This window comes from Gambusia affinis, linkage group LG18 (genome assembly GCF_019740435.1).
Source record: "Gambusia affinis linkage group LG18, SWU_Gaff_1.0, whole genome shotgun sequence".
In the NCBI taxonomy this organism is placed as follows: Eukaryota; Metazoa; Chordata; class Actinopteri; order Cyprinodontiformes; family Poeciliidae; genus Gambusia; species Gambusia affinis.
This window is the reverse complement of record NC_057885.1, coordinates 25,933,675-25,956,440: the sequence shown is the minus strand read 5'-3', so window position 1 is coordinate 25,956,440 and position 22,766 is coordinate 25,933,675. Positions and strand designations below refer to the sequence as shown.

Genomic DNA, 22,766 nt, shown 5'->3' with positions numbered 1-22,766 from the left:
ATAATCTAAACGGCGAAGAAAAGGCAGTGTATTTTCGGTCAGCCTCATGGACTTCCACATTGTAATAGCCGGAGGTCAAATCCATAGTTGAGAAAAAGGCATTGCCTCCCAAGGCTGCTAGAGCATCAGCTGGATGAGGGAGTGGGTGTGCATCCTTAACAGTGCGTGCATTGATCCATCGAAAATCATTACAGATCCGTAAGTCACCCGACTTCTTCCACACGATTACCAGTGGAGATGCAAACTCACTGCTAGACTTTCGTATGATTTCACGCTCCTCCATCTCATCCAGTGCCTCTCTCAATTTTTCATACTGCGTTGGTGGTATGCGCCTACATGGCAATCTGAATGGTTTCTCATCCATGACTGATGCGATGTAGAAAACCAGTGGCTTTACCACAATCCAGTTTGTCCCTTGACAAGATCGACTGATATTGAACAATGAGCTCAGCCAGTTTAGCTTTATATTCCTGGGCAATGTCACATGACTCAATGTCTACATCCGAAAGTCCCAGTTCTCTTAGCATTGCCTGAGGGGTGTCAACTGTGCACGGTGTCACAAGGTGAGGACTATCTGGCAAGGTGGAGTCCTCTGAGACGAGGCTGTGTCTCGTACTGTCGTCCAACGGCACTTGTATGTGTTGGGAATCAGCAAACATCTCCACTGAACAACAAGTACACACATCAGCCAACTTAGCATTACGTCTCAAGGTAACCGGCTTGTCTGATGGATTAATGACCTTTAATGGGAGCCACCCATCTGCTCTTAGAATTGACACCGACCTCCCCACTAAGACTGTTCTTGTTTTAGATCTTGCTGTTGTTGGCTCCACCACAACAGTACATCCAGCCAACAGATAATTCACCTGTGGCAACTTGCCCCAAATCAGATGCTCTGTCATAGGTTCAAGAGTAACAGCTCGCTTGATTTTGACAGTTCCAACTGCATTATGGACGTCTTCATCAGCAGCTTCCACCCTTGCCAACAAGCCTAGCATTTTCTGCTCTGCATCACTTCTGTCACAGAGTGCTGTGGGGCCCTGGTCTTGGAGATCTTGCCTCAACTTAAACCTGTTAATGATGTATCTCAACAGGTTACTGCCTACAATCAGTTCTTCATTCTGGTTCTCAACAATCAGTGTCGGGACAATCACTTTGCAGTCATAAAGACTCATCTCCAGATCACACATACCAGAAGGTAAGGTCGTGGACATCCCGCACCCAATCAACACAGTGGTTGTCGGCTCAAGGGTGGGGCTCCTTAAAACATCCCTATGTAACAGCTGAGGTATTACTTTAGAGCTCAGTGTGCACGCCATCGACCCACTATCCAGCAAGGCTGACCATAACCACTCCTCCCAGTGTCACATCTTCATAAAACAAGTTGTCATGCTGTTTGAGTCTCTGAATGTTTTGGAATATTGGTGTATATCCCATATCTCTCACTCCATATGCACTTTGACATATGGACTCCATGTCATCTTCAACATTTGGAACAGGGGGATCACTTTTAGGCCCAACACTTTCCCCCACCACATGCGGGTCAGTCAGTTTTCCTGAGACTGTACCACCTGTTTATTGCTCCCAGGCTTCCTCACCACAGTCTCTGGACACTCTGTTCGGATATGGTCAGGTGCAAAACAGCTAAAGCACAGATGGTTGGATCTGCAGTGGTACTGAGTAGTGTGTCCACCATCACTGCACACAGCACAAGGTACGGCAGGCTTTACTTTTGTCAGCTGGTCCCTCTGGCTGTGTACCTTGAACCTACTTTGAAACTTGTGCTGTTGTGGCTGCTCCTCCAGAACACGTTCGAGCAGAGCAATGACCCGGTCCAGGCGGTCCGGCGAGTTCTCAGCTGACTTCCCAATAGGTGGTGCAACAACTGGAGCTGGACGTAGTACTTCAGTACTGAGTGTCGCACTTTGCACCGAGGAGGTGACTTCCTGGTGCTGGGAAGACAGGAAACTTGGCATTGTGTGTTTAGTTAATCGCTTGCGATTTCTGCAGTGCTCAACAAGCTTCTCATGAATGTCAGCCACCGTCCAGTCCTTCAGCTGCCTACATTTGAATATGAGCGAGAGTTCAGGATCTGGGCAGTAGAATAAAAGTCCGCTAAGGGCAAGCTAGAGGACATAGTGTCGCTGAAGTGCTGCTTCAGTATCTCAAAAATGGGTTCAGGTCCTGTAGTCAGATTTAAAACTGGCTTACTGCGTATGCCAACTTTAACTACTTCATGTGCCCTCCCCACCAGCTTAGACATGACCTCATCAGCCTGTTCAGCCACAGGGATGCTTTTCTTTCTCATATAAGACAACATCATAACCTCCCACTCTTGGACTGAACATGAATCATGATCCCCTTTAAAACTCATAGGTTCTTTCACATCAGGGCGAACAATGACATTTAACATGGCAGACTCGTTAGCTGTAGCTCCAACCACCCCTGGACCCATTGTATTACTCAAACGGGTCTCAATGCAAGATGCAATACTTTCACTGATAGAAACTCCAATTCTTGAAGCTATGTCATTCAAAAGTCTGCCATCAACATCACACTGTGGAGCATCAACAGTGTCGTTAACTCTTTCACCCAAATAAACAAAATTTGGTTTTGGTGTGGATGCTTCTGGGGTATTCAAAAACAAACCCCTACCTCTAGCAACTGCAGGCATAGGAGTAAACATGCTAAATCCCCTCCCCCTACCAAAAGAGTTATTGTTTGCCATAACTCAGCACTTAACTATTAAAAGAAAAAAAATAAAACTTTTTTTTGAGCACTTACAAATTAAACACAGCGGCAAAAGTGCACCTCCAACAAATAAAACCCGAGTGAAAAGGCTGTAAAAACACACAAACTAATTTTGTCTCAAAGTGCCCCTCCTTAATAATCACAGCCCAGCTATACATTAGCTCTGCGCAACAAAACAAAACAGTGAAAATAATAACAAAAACAATAACTCCACACTTTCAAGACTGACTACCGAAGCAGTGAAGAGTCCAAACAGAGCACCGTGTCTGATAACCGATGCGCCGCCCACGATCCGCTGAGGCGCCGGGAAGGAGACTCATCCGCCCGCGCTGGCGACGTTGAAGACGGGTCACAGGCACCAATGTAATCTTGCTAATGGTGATCGGGTACTTCAATCGGGTCTGCGTTGTGTTAAAAATGAGCCAGGAGACAGGATGAGATGGAATGCTGTTTATCTCTCTGTGTGGAACAGGATAAGAACTGATCAGGGATCAGGATAGTCGCTGCGGGTACAGCACCTTACAAAGAATAACATTCTGTTAGCATCAAGCTAACGTAACATTTCACTAGAGCGTTAACTCAGTGAACCTACCTCGCGCCCACATCTCATGAACTGGCAACGAGATGTGTGTGTCCACTACATTTAACGCTATCAACCACCAGAAGGGGGTGCTGTTTCACCCATTACAATTAACCCAACTTGGACGTAATGACAAGTGGAATTCTCTACTACAACATTAACTATGTTACATTAACAGCCAATGTTGTAGTTAGTGGTGATATAAAAATTAACCAGCCAACATTATAATAATTAACGTTCCTACATTACTGTCAGATACCAACAGATTATGATCCATATCTACAGGATTAGTCTGCGTTCTCTACTGGGAACCAGTTTGCAGGCTGGTGACGAGGGGAAATAAACTGAAAAACAAAACGAGCTGCATTAAGATTAACTAGTGACGGTCAAACGGGTCCTCAAGGCAGATGTTTGTAGAAAATTAGGTGGCCGTGTCGTTTCCTGATCAAAACGCAACAAACAAAAATAAACAGATTAGAAAATGTCTCTTTCTCTATGATCTCTTCAAAACAATAATTCTAATTGGGACGTCTCTCCTTACCACTCATGGAGTGAGAGGAGGTCAGACAGAACCAGAACCGGTTCTGATCAGATGATGATGTGTTTCTAACAATAATGAGATGAGTTCTGCTGCTGAAGACCAGTTCCAATCAGAACCAACTGGACCCTCTGGTTTCTCAGACTGACAACAGGCTGGTTCTGTTCTGGGCCAAAGTTCTGCCTGTGTTCCATCAGTCAGAACCACATCTGACCGGGTCGATCACCAGAACTGGTCCAAAGGGACAGAACCGGACCAGAACCTTTCTGCTCCTTGGTTCTGAAGGTAAACCATCAGAGTTTGGGTCTGAAAGAACAAGAACCGCTGACCTCCATCTGGGTCACTAACTGGACCAGAACCCAATGATTCTGTCCAGCTGAGGTTCTGGTACCAATAACAGAGAAACCCTGGTTCTGTTCAGTCCAGTCAGCAGAAGACCAGCTGGCTGGTCCACAGAACCGGTCTGGACCGGCCCTGGCTCCACCTGTCGGATCAGAACCAACCAGTCCACACCACCTGATCACCAGAACCATAACCAGTTTGGACCTGATTGGTTCTGTCTCAGTGCTTCTGTTGTCTCTGCAGGAGTCCATTTGGCTGCAGAACCTTTTCACCTTCATCCACCGACACCTGAGAACACCTGTAGGCCCCGCCCACTCAACTGGAGGCCCCGCCCATTCAGCTAGAGGCCACACCTACTCTGCTGCTGCCAGCCAATCAGCTGCAGGTCAGTGGTTCTGGTTCTGACCCGGTTCCTGACCATCAGGAACCAGGTCCACTCTGTTCTTCAGAACCAGAACCAAGTTCTGGTTCTGGTTCTGAAGAACAGAGTGAAGTCGGACCTCCACCTTCTTCAAGTCAGACTAAGATGATGTCAAATGTTTGAGCTGCTTTGGCTTTGAAGATATGAATGAAAGGTTAAAGGTCATTTTGACTTAGAGGGGCGGTTGACCTTTTGACCTTTAACCTTTCATTAACATCTTCAAAGCCAAAGCATCACAAACGTTTAACTCCGTCTTTGTCTGACTTGTAGAAGGCGGGTCCGATTTCACTCGGGTTCTGGAGGTTCTGCCAGGTGAGCAGAGACACCTGGTGTAGGAGTCCGTTTCCATGGTAACGGTGTGTGTTGCTGCAGGTGTATCATGTGACCAAGGTGTGTGTGAGCTGAGTGTGTGTGTCGTGGAGAAGATCCAGGAGAGGAGCAGCCTGAAGAGCAGCCGACCCGTCAGCTACAGGTGGGTCCAGAACCAGAACCAGCAGAACCTCCAGAACCATCAGGACCTGATCTATAAGGACCTACAGGTGATGGTTAAGCCCCGCCCCCTGACAGGTGTCTCTCTCTCTCTCCAGGCCTCTGTGCGTCTCCGAGCTGCTCGCCCAGCAGCACCTGCCCTGCGTCAGCAACCTGTCCTGGAGCACCAATCAGCATCGAGCCTGGGCCAGGGAGGCGGAGCTCAGCCTGCCGGGTCAGAGGTCACTGCCCAGGGTCAACCTGCTGCTGATTGGCTGGCTGAGAGCGGGGCGGGGCGGAGAGTGGAGGCTAGAGGACGACAGCGGCAGCGTCAGGTGTGAGGTGAGGGGCAGGAGGCGGGGCTTAGCGCAGGTAGGCGTGTCCAGGTGTTGGATCAAAGGCAGCGTCATACTCAGGTGTTCTGAGCGCGCTCAGTTGGGATTAAATAGTCCAGTTGATTGGCTCCATTTCTCCTGAATAAGACTTCATTTCCCACAATCCTCATGGAGGCTAGCTAGCTGGAGGAGCTAATAGCGCCTCCGTCAGGACAGAAGCTGTCAGTGCAGGACAGAGAGACACGCTGGTTGTCCTGGCAACCAGGTATGCTGGTTCTCCACCTCACCAGCTTCGTGTCGCATGCTAGCAGGTCCATGTGGACACCACTTCCTCTGAGCCGGTTACCGAGCAACAGCGACTCCGCTGCCATGACAACGAGACTCAGAGTGAACGAGTTCACATCGAGTTCGACTAGGTCCTGTTGAAAACGAGACGTTTTCTACCTGCTGCTCTTGTTCTCTGGTCTCTTCAGGTTGTTAATGTGTAAAAATGAAACCATAAAGAAAACAGTCACTGTTCAACTTCATAATCAACCAGAATTTATTCAGTCAAATGAATAAAATCACATCAACATCTCATCATGATCACCAGAAAACAAAACCACAAAGAAACATTAATAATGTTAGAAAAACAGTAAAACTCCTTCAGAGACTCTGGAACAGTTCAGACAGATCCAGTGATCTGATTGGCTGTTTCAGCTCCGTTACCTTTGACCTCCAGGTGTTTCTACTGTCTGATGGTCTGAAGTAGTTTAGACTCAACCAGCTGTAATGTTTCTGTTATCATCCAGAGACCAGGCAGGTTTTACTGAGGGACCAATCCAGATCTTTACCAACTAAACATGTTTTTATTTCATACAAACATTTTACCCAACAAAACCACAACAAACTTTATCAGCTGTCTGTGTTTCAAACTGGTTCAAACTGGTTCAAACTGGTTCAAACTGGTTTAAACTGGTTCAAACTGGTTCCTGAGCCACAGAGCTCTGCTGACCTCTGACCTCTGGCATCAAACAGCAGATTGGATTATAAAAATTAACTCAAGTTTCATGTAAAATCTTCAAACTCTGATAAAACAGACATGAACAACATCTGGTTCACTCTATATTTTCTGATTAGTTTTTATCTCCTTACATTGTTTCCCAATTTATTATTAAAGTGATATTTTCTAAAATTTTCCAAAATGTTCAATGCAAATGATGCTCAGTATAATTTTCAAGTCATGGACTAATAAAGTATAAATCTAATTTTACTGAACAAAGTTCCCATGACAACAGGATTTATTTCAAAAACAAAAAAAACTCAAAATGTTCCAAATTATTCTGACAGCAGATTTTCTAAACATTTTATGGATTATGAAGAACTGCAGACGGTCATTCTGTGAATGTGCAGCATCACATGTACTAAAATCAAAGTTATTTCAGTCAGAACCATCTTAACAGAACCGGTTCCATGTTAACAGAACCGGTTCCATGTGAACAGAACCGGTTCCATGTTAACAGAACCGGTTCCATGTTAACAGAACCGGTTCCATGTTAACAGAACCAGTTCCATGTGAACAGAACCGGTTCCATGTGAACAGAACCGGTTCCATGTGAACAGAACCGGTTCCATGTGAACAGAACCGGTTCCATGTGAACAGAACCAGTTCCATGTTAACAGAACCGGTTCCATGTGAACAGAACCAGTTCCATGTTAACAGAACCGGTTCCATGTTAACAGAACCGGTTCCATGTTAACAGAACCGGTTCCACGTTAACAGAACCGGTTCCATGTTAACAGAACCTTCTCTGGTATCAGAACAATTCTTCATCCTTTAACTTTGAGTTTGTGGAAAGTTTCAGTTGAATTTCTCTGCAGGACGTCAGAAAACCTTCCAGAGCTGCTGGTTGATCTGAACTGGATTCAGATCTTCTGCGGGAGGAAAGTCCAGAGGTTCTCAGTAGGGTTGGGGTCAGAGGTCAGAGGAGGATGGTGACCTCACCATGAGTTTCTGCCCATAGCAGCCGATGACTCAGTGGTTTTCCTTCAGCATCAGATGGTTCATCATCATGATGAAGATGATTTTACTGCTGAAGGTTCGACTCTTTCTGAACCAAGACAGAAAGTGATCAGTCAGAAAGTCCAGATACTTTGCTGAGGTCATTTTCACACCTTCATGGACTCTGAAGGGCCGACCAGCTTCCCTCTCTCTCTCTCTCTCTCTCTCTCTCCCTCCCTCTCTCTCTCTCTTCCTCTCTCTCTCTCTCTCGCTCTCTCTCACCATGATGTCGGCCCACAGCATGACTCCACCACCTCCTTGCTGACGTATTGGGTCATGGTGGTCGTCCACCACTGATCCACTGCTGCGTCCATCTGGACCATCCAGGGTTGCTCAGCAGCCATCAGTGAACAAGTCTGTTTGAAAATGAATCTTCATGTCCGGCTGGGCCCACTGGTACCGGTTCTGCTTGTGAGTTCTGTTTACAGGCCCAATAGTAGCTTCATGCACCTCCAGCCTCTGGAGGATCCTCCACCTTGAGGCTCCAGCAGCTTCTAATAACTGTTTGCTTCTTTTTAAGGACATTTTAACAGCTGATTCTTGATCCCATCAATGTGTCCAACAGAAACTTTCCTCATTCTGCTTTCATCTGATTCAGAACCATCTTTGTTCTGAATCAGCCACAAATCTCTTTACAGAACGATAACGCTTCAGTTTTCATTCATATTTAATGTTTTCATACCTTGTCATACGGCACTACAATATCTGATGATTTCCATCAGCAGAGATCCTTTCCCTTATTGATTGAAACCTGTGGCCTGATTAATAATGTGGAACATCCTTCTTAAGTAGATTTCCTTTAATTGAGCTCATCAGACAAACTAATCAACCAGCTCTTTGAAATTAATGATAGTGATTCAAAGACACACAAAACCATCTGTACATTTATTAGCACAACAAAACATTTAGTCCTTATGACACTTAGTGATATATTTATTAAACTATGAGTTTAAATCTAACCTAAACTCAGACTCTAAACAATCAGGATCTGTCTAATATTTAAACATGGGCTAAAGTTAAAGCTAGCATTAAAACTAGCAGAATTAAACTATTTCCAACAATACCAACTAGACACTACTGTATTTTCCGCACTATAAGGCGCACCTAAAAACCTTCAATTTTCTCAAAAGCCGACAGGGCGCCTTATAATATGTACCAATATTGAGCAACCAGAGGTCTCACAACTACGGTAAGCAGCCGCCGACTTCATTTTACCCCGTAGAAGAAGAACTTCAGCCGCTAGATATTGGCGTCTATCCAGCCGTTAGCAGTCTAGCTAACTGCTAACTGCGTGGGATGTTAGCAGTTAGCTAGACTGCTAACTGTGTGGAAACAGTGGATGACAGAAGGCGAACACACGTTCACCAAGATGGGGAGACACACCCGGACGACATGCGCCACTATCTGCCAGTGGATGGTGAATGCCTGGGCTGATGGATCATTCTCAGCTGTGGTCCGAGCTTTAAAGAAGACAGGAATTGTTGTTGCTGCTGGACAACAGCAGCGACACTGACTGGATTAATGACGACTTTGACGAGACGGAGCCGGGCATGTTGGACGCCGTATTCATCCAACTGTTTAATTTGGACACTGAAAAAGAATTTGAGGGATTCGTGGACGAGGAATAAATTAATAAAATGAGCTTTACATGTTTATTTTGTGTGTTTACGGCTGAACAAGGTTGGTCATATTGTGAATATGGACACTATATTGTTACTGCACTAACATTTGACTTACCATAACAGTATCAGACTGTTTTAGGTGTTTATAGAATCGAGGAAAAGTTCCCCTCCACTATGTGATATAAATGTTGCTCTACATGTTACCATGTCACTGACTTTACCTCTGGGAAAATAATAAACAGTTGTTTATTCATTTTGGGAGTGAAAGGAGTTGTCAGAATGCTGATTTGTAATCTATTAATAAAGTTTGACTCTTCCGGTGACGATGCGGCGAGGAGAGAACGCATGCTGAGGAGCCAGAGCAGTTTTACGTTGCTACTTTCCGTCAGAAGACTTAACCCGTGTGAGCGAGGTACAGGGTAAGCAATACAGATGAACAGAGGGAAAAATTCAAGGATAAAGAGCACACTGGGCCCTAAAATCGACCAAATGATCCGGTCGAACCCACGAGCTAACGAGGCTAATGCTAACACTAGCATGGAGACGCTCGCTGATGCAGGGACAGATTCAATGATTTTAAACGAGATCCGCGTCATGAACCGGGACCTCCAAGACAAAATACAGCAGGTCGGAACAGACGTGATCACAATTAGAGACTGTCTGGACTCGTTGAAATCAGATTTGGCCGGCCTCAGCGGCAGGATGGGGGAAGCGGAAAACAGAGTGTCGCAACTTGAGGATGAGAATGCGGTGCTCACTGCGAGCACAGCTGAGCTCAAGTCCAAAGTTGCACAGCTGGAAGATCGGATCCAATATCAAGAAAACTACAGCAAGAGAAACAATCTAAGGATCAAGGGTGTCCCGGAGCTCTCGGAGAAGGGGGATAACGTACCGGAGTGTGTCATGGACATATTAAGAGCCCTACTCCCACAGGATCAGGGAACGGATCAAATCGTCATTGAAAGGGCTCACAGAGTACCTGCTACTCTAAAAGAAAACAGACGAAACACGCCAGCCGGACCCCGACACATCCTGGTGAGATTCCTTCGCTTCACAGACAAGGAGAAAATACGACTCAGAGCTCGAGAGGTTGGAACTTTTCACTGGAGGGGAAACAAGATAGAGTTTTTTCCAGACTTCACGAGGGAAGTACAAGAAAAAAGGAACAAATTCTTTGAGGTCAGACGTATGTGCAGAGCCAAGGGAGTGAAATACACCACGCAGTACCCAGCAGTGTTTTGGGTCTCCCTCGGTAAGGAACGCCTCCGCTTCGAAGACGCCACCGCAGCAAAGAAGATGATAGACAAATACCAACCCCCAGAGGAAGGTGAATGAACGAACAGGCTGCGATGATCAGTGGTAATATCTCCTTTCTGAGAACACTAATCATAACCTCCAACTTATTAAGACTAAGATGTTTATCATATTATACACGTTGAAACTGGACTTCGTTAATCTGGTCAGATTTATGTTATTTCGGTGAATTTTTGCTGATGGGGAAAATCGATTGCTATGTAAGCAATTTAAGTCGCATATATGGTGTTTTGGATCGATAAATATGAATGTGTGGCAATCTAAATTGCTATGTGTTTATGTCCCACATATTGGTTTAACATACAGTCTAAATAGCCCAGCTTATTTGGTATTTTTCCCCTTTTTCTTCTTATCTGAGTCATTTGCACTAACAAAGTTCTGGCGGAAGTTCTTGATGCCTATTATTATTCTATGTTATTGGCCGAGGCAGCTCACTCTGAAGGCCTCCATGCTCGTCATAAGGAATAAGTGGTTATTTTACAAAAGACGCTTTTGTTTGCGTCTAATTTTTGTTTTTGTTTTTGGGGTCCTCCATCTCAGCCAGCCTTTTTCTGTGTTTTCTTTTGTTATATGTATAAACACAACTGACACAGCACAAGACACAATGATGGTCTTGTTACTATTATTGATAAACGAACATAAAATATGGGGACCATAGTTAAAATATCCTCATGGAACGCGTTAATGGTTTGGGCTCTTACACCGATGCAAAGTACTTAAATATCTAAAGCAGAAAAAAGTAGATGTGATGATGCTACAAGAAACACACTTGTTAGAGAAAGATGTTAACAGAATTAAAGATAGGTGGGTGGGACAGGCTTACCATAATACTTTCAAACAGAAAAAACGAGGAGTGTCCATTCTATTTTCTAAACATCTCTCAATTCAGGTAGAGAAAGAATATAAAGACAAAGAGGGTCGAGTAATAGTTCTTCTAGTCAATATTTCAGGACAAAACATTATTATAGCCAATATATATGCCCCTAATATAGAGTATCCAGATTTTTCTTACAGCTAAAGACAATTTTTACGGATTTTGGGGACTTCCCTACTATCGTAGCAGGAGATTTCAATCAAGTCTTAGACCCTGTTTTGGATAAATCCGGGAAATCAATTCCTAGAACCAGCAAAACCCAGGAAGCGATTAAAACTCTGTGCAAACATGCTGGTTTATCAGATGTATGGAGACTCCTAAATCCTTCAGCGCGAGACTATACCTTCTTCTCAAGTAGGCACTCTGTTTATAGCCGGATAGACTATTTCCTGATCTCACACTCTCTCATTGAAAATGTTGGGAATTGTAATATCGGTTCAATAGCAATAACCGATCATGCCCCCATAGACCTAGTCCTACAATTGGGTTCTCATTATGAAAGGGCTAGGGGATGGAGGATGAACACCAGTTTACTAAATGATGCTGACCTATGCAAAAAACTCAGAGAACTAATTACTGAATACTTTATAAACAACAACAATGCTGCAGACCAAAACTCAATTTGGGACGGGTTCAAAGCATATATTAGGGGAATACTGATACAACACTCCTCCCGGATCAAAAAACAAGACTCCCAAAATATAAACCGATATGAAAATGAGATAAAGAAATTGGAGAGGGAATATTCGGAAAATCTTAATCCTTCAATCTTTGATAAATTAGTCAGAGCTAAATATGAGCTAAATACAATATTTTCTAAAAAAGTAGAGTACTCTCTTTTCAGGATCAAACAGAGATGGTATGAATCAGGCGATAAAGCGGATAAATTATTAGCCAGCCAATTAAAGGCCAAACAAGCAGCGCGTCAAATTAGTGCGATAAAGAACGGGGCTGGGAGTGTAGTTACTAGTCAGAAAGAAATCAACAAAGTATTCAAAGACTTCTATAAGCACCTTTATTCTCAAGAAGGACAATTTGATTCAAATACAGCAGAAGAGTTTTTTGGAAGGTTAAGTCTTCAGAAATTGTCCAAAGAGAGTGCCACACAACTAGAAAGGCCTATAATTAAGGAAGAACTCGTTAAATGCATTAAAACCTCACCCAATGGGAAAACCCCGGGCCTGGACGGTTTTCCTAACGAGTTTTATAAAACATTTACATCTGAACTGGGCACAGAAATATTAAAAACCTTTAATTCAGCTATCAATTCACATCGGCTCCCCACATCTATGAAGGAATCATTAATTACTGTCATTCCGAAGAAAGGGAAAGACCCTCTGGAATGTTCAAGCTACAGGCCAATAAGCTTATTGTGCTGTGATGCAAAATTATTCACAAAAATATTATCATTGCGGATTAATAAAGTCATAACATCAATTATACATCCGGACCAAACAGGCTTCGTCAAGGGCAGAACCTCCTCTGATAGTCTAAGACGTTTACTACATCTGATTTGGAAGGCCCAACATTTAAATTTTCCTGTAGCGGCCCTGTCACTTGACACGGAAAAAGCGTTTGACAGGGTCAGCTGGAACTATCTTTACTATACACTTGGAAAATTTGGGTTTCAACACTCTTTTCTAGAAATAATAAAAATGATATACACAGACTCAAAAGCAACTGTAACGACAAATGGATCAAGATCAGATCAATTCTTAATTGAACGCGGGACTAAACAGGGAGACCCATTGTCACCCCTACTCTTTATTATTGCACTCGAACCCTTAGCCCAAGCCATCAGACAAAACAAAATAATAAAAGGTATAACAATGGGTGAAATAGACAACAAAATGTTGATATTTGCAGATGATGTACTGCTTCTACTGTCGAATCCTGAGGAATCATTACCTCCTTTACTGGATTTAATTAACAATTTTTCTGATTTGTCTGGATACAAGATCAACTGGTCTAAATGCGAAGTAATGCCCTTGTCAAAACTTTGTTACAAAAGCCATTTACAAAAATGGAAATTTCAGTGGGTACCAAAAAACCTTAAATACTTAGGAATACTGCTGAACCCGGGCCTGGAAGACATTATTCTGGACAACTTTGAACCTGTGATAAATAAGATAAGTTTACTTTTAAAGGGATGGGACAAGCTACAAATATCACTATGGGGTAGAGTCCAAGCCATTAAAATGATTATTACACCAAAATTAAATTACCTATTCAGTTTATTACCTCTCAAAATTCCACATGCTATATTTAAGAGTTAAAAATGAGCCATATATGATAAACAACTTTATTTGGGAGAAGAAAAGCCTAAAATGTCTGTCCTAAAACTCCAAACTAAAGTAGAATACGGAGGATTACGACTTCCCAATATGCAACTTTATCAGGAAGCTTTTACAAATAACATCAATTATGTTAAACAACCACAATAGTCCAATCTGGGTGAACTTGGAAGGTGAAATAAATGCTCCATTTAAAGCTTTTGATTATCTATCCCAACATTCAAATGATGGAGTTAAATCCAATCCAATTATCACTAAAACACTAAAAAGGTTTGGCAGCAGTTACATAAAAAAGCAAACAGCTGTCCTTTCGCTCAGGGAACAGCCTCAGTGTGGAATAACCCAAAAATAAAAATAGGGGGGAAAATGATCTTTTGGAGGAGCTGGCATATAAAAGGGATTGACCGTATAAACTGCTTCTTCAAAAATGGTACTTTACTGTCATTTCAACAATTTCAAGAACTATACAGTCTAAACCACAAAGATTTTTGGAAGTTCCTACAAATTAGAGACTGCCTTACAAAATTAAAGAATCCTGAGGGAAGCATACCCATGGAATCACCAATATACACCATGTTTAATAAAGTAAAAGACTCCCCAAGACGGGTAAGCCATATTTATAACTATCTGATTGAGAACACTTGCAATATTAATACAGGACTTAAGAAGGTTTGAGTTAAACATAAAGTTCACAGAGGAACAGTGGGCTGCAATAGTCAAACAAATGTTAAAGCCCATGAGAGATGCACGCTCCAAACTGATACAGTTCAAAATTATGAATCGATTATATTGGACACCAGTTAAATTATTCAGAGCTAAAATAAGTAACTCTGATACTTGCTGGCGATGCAAACAAAACTCAGGAGACGAGATTCATACGTTCCTCATGTGTCCGAAACTAATTTCCTATTGGCAGGAGGTCATGGGGAAAATGAACAGCACCCTCAACTCCAACCTATTGTTGACACCTACACTGGCACTTCTTAACTTCTTGGATTATAAAGTCGAAATAGGAACAAAAAAAGTACAGTGGTTAAAAATAGCCCTCACAACGGCTAAACGAGTTATATTAAGACACTGGAAAGGTCAAAGTATCCCTACTTATACAGAATGGTATGCAGCTCTTTTAGAAACTGCTTCTTATGAACGACTCGTCTACAAAATAAACGGTCAGATTGAGGCGTATCAGAGTATGTGGGAACCGTTCTTAAAACCAGAGAGGAAAGGCTCAAACACTATTGGTCCAAAATAAAAGATACAGTGTGTTTGTACTTTTTATTTACTTTTTTTTTTTTTTTTTTTTTTTTTTCTTCTTTTCCTTTAGCTCATTCTGCTGGCTGGGGTGGGGGGAGTACGGGAGGATCGGGAGGGTTTCAGGGGGGAAAATGTTAAAAACTCAAATCCTTCTCTGTATAACTACTTAAGGTTGTTTACTTCACAGTAGTGATATTGTTAACATTGGTTTCACTGTACGTTTTATTGTTGAAGGATTTAATAAAGATTGAGAATTGAAAAAAAATAAAATAAAGTTTGACTGACCTATCAGACTGTTTTGTTGACATTCCCTTTAGCGCAGCTCCATTTAATGGATGCATAATGTAACTCCAGCCTCTACTGTAGCGTCTCTTCGATGCGCCTTATATATGAAAAAAGTTTTAAAATAGGCCATTTATTGAAGGTGCGCCTGATAATGCGGAAAATACGGTAACTAGCCACCACAGAGTGAGTCTGCTGGCAGTGATGTCAGTAACTCATTACAAAGTAATCAGATTACTTTCTTCAGTAATGAGTAATCCAACACGTTGCCATTTCAAATCCAGTAATCAGATTAAAATTACTCAATTAAATCATCTTTTGTTATTTTCTCTAGTAATTACATTTTTTCCTCTGTGTGTCTCTGATGGCTGTTTCTGTCACATGAACAGCAGCTGCTGAAAGTAACTAATAAAGTAACTAATAATCAGAGTTTAACCCAGTAAACCTGCTCAGCCTGGTGCTTCTGGCGCCGAGGCGGACCAACTGGTTTTATATTTAAAGATGTTAAGTTGACTGGAAATGTAAAAATTAGGGCTGAAATGATTCCTTGAGTGATTTGAGTTCCTCGATTATTTAATACCAGATTATAATGTCTGGTATTAAAGCTACCAGACATACAGAAAATGTATGTCTGGTAGCTTCGTTACGTTATATTTTATTATTTAAGGCACCGTTTCCGGCTGGGTTATTACTTGCACTGTGCAGCTCTCTCACTTCTGCCTGACTTGTTGACGGAAACAAAAGTGTTAGCAGCATAACGTCCAGTTTTCAAATTCGGTGTGGGAAGATTTTATTGATTAATGATAATGTCTGTGGAGCTAAAAGTGTCTCATAATTCACAAATACACAGAACAAGATCCACACTTGTATTTTTGATGCAAACACAAATATATCTTGATTTACAAGATGTTTCTGGCCTGTAGGTTTTGCTGCATTTGTGTGTGAATTTTGAGACTCCCCTCATGTCTTAATCTACAAATATCTTCTTTTAAATAAATGGTCTATGTGATTGGATGATCAGCAACCAATCAGATGGCTTCCTTGTTTCATCCTATCATATGAACGAAGCCCGACGTTGGGGTAACCTATGTTTCAGCCAATCACATGAACCCATTCCAGCAGCGCTGTAGCCATGACGACACACCGACAGTTTAGACCTCAGCCTGGCTTCTGGAAGGACAGAGGAGTGGTAAGAGAAATATCTATCTGATGTACTTAGCTGTTTATCCCATCCATCCATCCATCCATCCATCAATCTTCCGCTTATCCTGGTCGGGTCGCGAGGTCAGCAGCTTCAGAAGGGAGGCCCAGTCTTCCCTCTCCAGTCTCTTCTTCCAGCTCCTCCAGGAATCCCAAGGCGTTCCCAGGCCAGCAGAGAGACATCGTCCCTCCAGCGTGTCCTGGGTTTCCCCTCCTCCTGGTGGGACATGAACTCCTCACCAGGGAGGCGTCCAGGAGGCATCCTGACCAGATGCTCCTCAACTGGCTCCTCTCGATGTGAAGGAGCAGCGGCTCTACTCTGAGTCCCTCCTGGATGACTGAGCTTCTCTACGGAGAAAACCCATTTCGAGATCTGGTTCTTTCGGTCATGACCCAAAGCTCATGACCATAGATGAGGGTGGGAACGTAGATCAACCGGTAAATCAAGAGCGTCGCTTTTTGGCTCAGCTCTCTCTTCACCACGACGGACCGGTACAGCGCCCGCTGGACGGCAGACGCTGCACCAATCCGCCTGTCGATCTCCCGCTCCCTTCTTCCCCCATTGGTGAACAAGATCCCGAGATACTTGAACTCCTCCACTTGGGGCAGGACACCCCCCCTGACCCGGAGAAGGCACTCTACCCTTTTCCGGCTCAAGACCATGGCCTCGGATTTGGAGGCACTGATCGCCATCCCAGCCGCTTCACACTCGGCTGCGAACCGCTCCAGTGAGAGCTGCAGATCACGACCTGATGAAGCCAAAAGGACCACATCATCCGCAAAAAGCAGAGATTTGATCCTAAGGCCACCAAAACGGATCCCCTCAACACCTTGGCTGGTCCAGAGATTCTGTCCATAAAAGTAATGAACAGAATCGGTGACAAAGGGCAGCCCTGGCGGAGTCCAACTCTCACCGGAAACGAGCCCGACTTACTGCCGGCAGTGTGGACCAGACTCTGACACCGGTCCTACAGGGACCTGACAGCCCGTATCAAGGAGCCCGGTACCCCATACTCCCGGAGAACCCCCCACAGGGCTCCCCAAGGGACACGGTCGAATGCCTTCTCCAAGTCCACAAAACACTTGTAGACTGGTTGGGCGAACTCCCAGAACCCTCCAGGACCTGCTGAGGGTGTAGAGCTGGTCCAGTGTTCCACGACCAGAACCAGAACCAGAACCACACTGCTCTTCCTGAATCCGAGGTTCAACAATCCGACGGACCCTCCTCTCCAGAACCTCCGAATAGACCTTGCCAGGGAGGCTTAAGAGTGTGACCCCCCTGTAATTGGAGCACACCCTCCGGTCCCCCTTTTTGAACAGGGGGACCACCACCCCGGTCTGCCAATCCAGGGGAACTGCCCCTGATGTCCATGTGATATTGCAGAGTCACGTTAGCCAACACAACCCTACAACATCCAGAGCCTTGAGGAACTCCGGGCGGATCTCATCCCCCCCCCGGGGCCCTGCCACCGAGGAGCTTTTTGACCACCTCGGTGACCTCGACCCCAGAGATTGGAGAGCACAACCCAGAGTCGCCAGGCTCAGCTTCCACAATAGAAGGCATGTCGGTGGGATTGAGGAGGTCTTCAAAGTATTCTGCCCACCGGCCCACAACATCCCGAGTTGAGGTCAGCAGCACACCGTCCCCACTGTAGACAGTGTTGGTGCTGCACTGCTTCCCCCTCCTGAGACGCCGGATGGTGGACCAGAATCGCCTCGAAGCCGTACGGAAGTCTTTCTCCATGGCCTCTCCAAACTCCTCCCATGCCCGAGTTTTTTCCTCAGCAACCACTGGAGCTGCATGCCGCTTCGCCCGCCGGTACCCATCAGCTGCTTCCGGAGTCCCACAGGCCAAAAAGGCCCGATAGGACTCCTTCTTCAGCCTGACGGCTTCCCTCACCGAAGGTGTCCACCAACGGGTTCGAGGGTTTCCGCCACGACAGGCACCGACAACCTTGCGGCCACAGCTCAGATGAGCCGCCTCGACAATGGAGGCAGGAACACGGTCCACTCAGACTCCATGTCCCCCGCCTCCCCCGGGACGTGTTCGAAGTTCTGCTGGAGGTGGGAGTTAAAGCTCCGTCTCACAGGGGATTCCACCAGACGTTCCCAGCAGACCCTCACAACACGTTTGGGCTGCCAGGTCTGACCGGCATCCTCCCCCACCAGCGGAGCCAACTCACCACCAGGTAGTGGTCAGTGGACAGCTCCGCACCTCTCTTCACCCGAGTGTCCAAGACATACGGCCACAGATCCGATGAAATGACGACAAAGTCGATCATCGAACTGCGAATAAATGGTCTATGTGATTGGATGATCAGCAACCAATCAGACAGCTTCCCTGTTTCATCCTATTATATGAACAAAGCCCCACCTTGGGGTAACCTATGCTTCAGCCAATCACATGAACCCATTCCAGCAGCGCTGTAGCCATGACGACGCACCGACAGTTTAGACCTCAGCCTGGCTTCTGGCAGCGATAAGTGGTAACAGAAATATCTATCTGATGTACTTAGCTGTTTATCCCCATGTTATCATTATTAATGTTAATAGATTTAATTGTGCAACTATCAGCACAAGCTAGAGGTCTAAGTGAGTAAGCTGTGCTACCGAGCTCTGCTAGTGCTTCTGCATGCTAATAGCATCAGGCTAATTGTACCATTTAGCTAAATGCTAACATAAGCTGAAACGCACATTAGCATTTTTGCTTACATTAGCCAAAATGCTAACATAAGCCTAAATGCTGTCAGTAGCATGTCAGACATCACTAGCATGTTGTCTGTACTTTACTTACTCCATTCAGTATACTAAACATGGCTAAGAAGTCAGAAAATACAGGTGTTAGCTTATTTAAGCTAAAAGGCTAATGCTAATGAACTGCCTAGTTTTGCAAGGCAGTTCCCTAACCTGAGAACAAAAAGATAAAACAGAATACCATTATTGCACCACCTGCAGCAGTGCACTAACTTGAAGCTGACATTGAGGCTTTTATTTATAAATTTTCAGTAATCTTCATCTTAAATTGCCACACTAATTCAATGTGCAACAGTGCTGTGGATAAACCAGTCAAATAAACTTTATTAACTTTATTAAACTAAACCCAGTCAGTTTGTTACTCACCAACTCCCGGAGAGTGTGAAAACGTTGCAGGCCTATTTAAAAAAAACAGTTTAAATCCCATAGGAAAACATTGAGAGAGTCTCCCCAACTTCTGTTGAACACAGCTGAACATGTTGTGCTGCTGAGCTCTTAAAATATCCTCCCCCTTCCTTCTCTTTCAACCAATCAGAAGTTATCCTCCAGACGCAATGTCTGTCAGTCTCTGACACCTGGGGGCCGTTGCTATGGTAATTAATGGTCAGTGCTCAAGTGACTCATCGTAATGTGTGTTTATGCTGCTTTGTTTTTCCTGAAAATGCATGACTGTACTCTGAAGTTTTCTGTCAGAACTACAGTTCTGACAGAAAATCGTACGTCGTAGAAAAAAATTTAACATATTTTCTCGGAGCAGACATGTGTATCAATGTCATGACCGAGTTTCATACCAATAGGAGGATATTTGTGGCCGTGAGGGCGATTTAAAAATTGCCCTCACGGCGCAATACACACTAATGGAGTTGGTTTTATGGTGGTCATTTTTTGCTCTTTTTTCCGCCATATAAACTCAGAGTCCCACCAGAAATAATAGCTTCAATGCCGGGATCAAGCCGCACGTTGTGATACCACATTTGTAGGGGTCAATCCTGCGATTGAAGCTCTATTAACGGTCACGGAAGAAAAACTAAAGAACTAAAGTCATCCCATGTGTAATAATCATTGGATTAAATCAGTCATATGAAGCTCAAAAAAGCAATGACCTGATGTAAAAATTTTCAAGGGCTTTTATTTTGAAATTTTCAGTAAGCTTCATTTCAAAGGGCCAAACTCATCCCATGTGTAACAGTGACAGGGTTAAATTAGTTATATACAGCCCATAGCAGCAAGTTGTTCTAAAGGCCAGCTCAGTCCTCCTCTGTTTTAACTGAACTACTAGTTAGAACTACAGTGATGCGTATTTGTAGTCCTAAGCAGCTCTCCCTGCTCTGGGTTCCGTTGCCATGGTGAATAATCCTCTCTGCCAGCTGTGAGTGAAACATCCAGGGGGAGACAATTCTCTGTTTGAGCCAGCCAGTTTGACTAAAAAAAGCATTGCAAACAACTCTTTATCATCTGGATTATCATCTGGTTCTGGTTAATCTCTGAATAATCTCATGTTCTGGTACAGAACCTTCAACCCGACTGATGATCAGAGGTTCTGGTCCCTTCAGCTGACCTCTAAATTACCTCTGTGTCTCTCCCCTCTGTCTGACCTCTGACCTCTGTCTCTCCAGATGACCTCTCCGTCCCCCCAGTGGATGAATCGTCTCGTCTTCCTGCCTCACTGGAACTACATCCCCCATGATGCCTCGGGGCGGGACCAGGAGAGAGGATACCTGGAGCTGATTGGCTCTCCTGACCTGTTGGGACCCAAAGCTGAGCTGGGATTGGCTGCTGGACCTGGAGGGGCGGGGCCTAATGAAGGGGCGGGGCCTGATGGAGCGCTGAGCGTCAGAGAGGCTGCAGGTGTTCTGAGGAACAGGTGGGTCTCCTGACCTCTGACTGGACCAGAACCAGTTAGAACCAGTTAGAACTGGAACCAGTTAAATATGAATTTCCTCCATTTATGTTGATTAATTTTCTGTTTGATGTTTTTTCTGATCCAGTCGGTGATCAGAATAAAAACAGAAACTGCAGCAAAGGAATAAAAACTACGATCTGATGATTAAAGTTTCTGATTAATTATTTGTATTTTATCAAAATAAATTTGATCAATTATTGATTATAGTTTATCTAGTTTAGATAAAATGATCATTTTTACTGTTTATCATATTTATACTGTGGATATTTAATAGATGTATTGATTATTTTCTTAATATTTTTATTGCTAAATAATTGTAAATAGACGAGTTACAGTTTATCATCCATTCATTCATTCATTCATTCATTTTAGGCTCCAGATGTTAGAAAACATAAATATTAATGTATTTTTATTAAATCATGTTTAATTTATATTAAACTTGATTTAATTCAGAATTAATGATTTATTAATAACCTCAGCTGGTTCAAAATCCAGAGAAAACTGATCAGATTCATCTAATAAAATATCAGATCAATTATTATTGGATGGTTTAAAAATCATAACAGCTGCAGCAGCAAATATCTGGATATTGATTAATTGATTATCAGTTCAGCAACAGGCTGATGCAGCTCGTTTGTTTCTGAACAAACTGATTCTTTGTTAATATTGATTATTTCTGTCAGATTTATAGATAAAATCATAATTTCTTAGAACTTTGATTTCATCTCAAGATCAAAGATTTTGTGGGATCGTGTGATTCCACAAGATCAAAGAGAAAATAATAATAATAATTTAATGTCCATTGTGCTATTGATCTATCGATTGATGACTAAAACTCACCATAGATGTTTCAATTATAATTATTAATTACACATTTAGGCCCCAAATTAATTTCAATATGATTTCAATGTTAACGAAGAAACTAAACAGTTTAAAAAAGTCCAACATTAATTTATGCATCATGACTTGTTCTTTGATGATTGTCTCACTGCTCAGTGATTCACCATTTATCCACAGCCTGCCACCTGCTGGGGGTTTCAGGTATTACACCTGACAAAACCCTGGATCCAGGGCCGCTGCCAGGAATCTGGGGCCCCAGGGCAACAAATTAAATTGGCCCCCATGCAGCTGCTGTTTTAGTTTCTTGAGTTTATCTGAACCATCAAAAGCGTCACAATTTTAAAGTCTTGCTTTCTTTGGTCCAACATTGATAACTAACAGAATATTTACTGCTCATCAATTTTACATCCAACAGTCCAAATACAGTCTGCAGCAGGTTGATCAAATGTTTCTATTAGTTTTAGATCCTGACATGTTTCTCAGAGGCAACATGTAAAATATACATAAAACAATCCAGACTTCTCATAAATATTTTGTAGCTGCATTTTATTCAAGCTGCAGTTTATAACTTTAATAAAATAAAATGTTTTCTCCATATTTGTTAAAACTGTCAGATTATCTGTGAAAACAATCAATCTGCTCCACCTGAGCTGCTATTGCTAAAGTAATGCAATGTTCCGAACAAAACAACCAATCAGAACCAGGAGGAGGGTCTTAGCGCTGTCAATCATCCTCATTCACTCGCTGCTAAATGTGCTAATGGTGGAAAAACGACTTATTACAGGAAGAATCTTTATCTGCTGTCATTGGTAGCTGTGCTAACTAGTCTGAGCGTTAACTACAGGCTATGCTAGCAGCACTAGCTACAGTTTAGGGATGAGCAGCACCATGAGATAATGATTGACAGCATTAAACTCTCCTGTCTCTGATTGGTTGTTTCTAGATAGAACTGG

The 22,766-nt window shown here is 43.4% G+C and overlaps 1 protein-coding gene across 4 annotated transcripts in view; it reads left to right on the top strand.

The window, feature by feature from the left end:
- The window catches only part of ctc1 (CTS telomere maintenance complex component 1), an 89,812-nt gene that overhangs the window by 14,283 nt on the left and 52,763 nt on the right, over nucleotides 1-22,766 (top strand). For all 4 annotated transcript variants that reach the window (XM_044098608.1, XM_044098607.1, XM_044098606.1 and 1 more), the window contains exons 2-5: nucleotides 4,455-4,596; nucleotides 5,005-5,104; nucleotides 5,220-5,442; nucleotides 20,687-20,934. In XM_044098608.1, coding sequence (XP_043954543.1) covers nucleotides 4,455-4,596; nucleotides 5,005-5,104; nucleotides 5,220-5,442; nucleotides 20,687-20,934 — 713 coding nt within the window. The remainder of the gene's footprint in view (nucleotides 1-4,454; nucleotides 4,597-5,004; nucleotides 5,105-5,219; nucleotides 5,443-20,686; nucleotides 20,935-22,766) is intronic.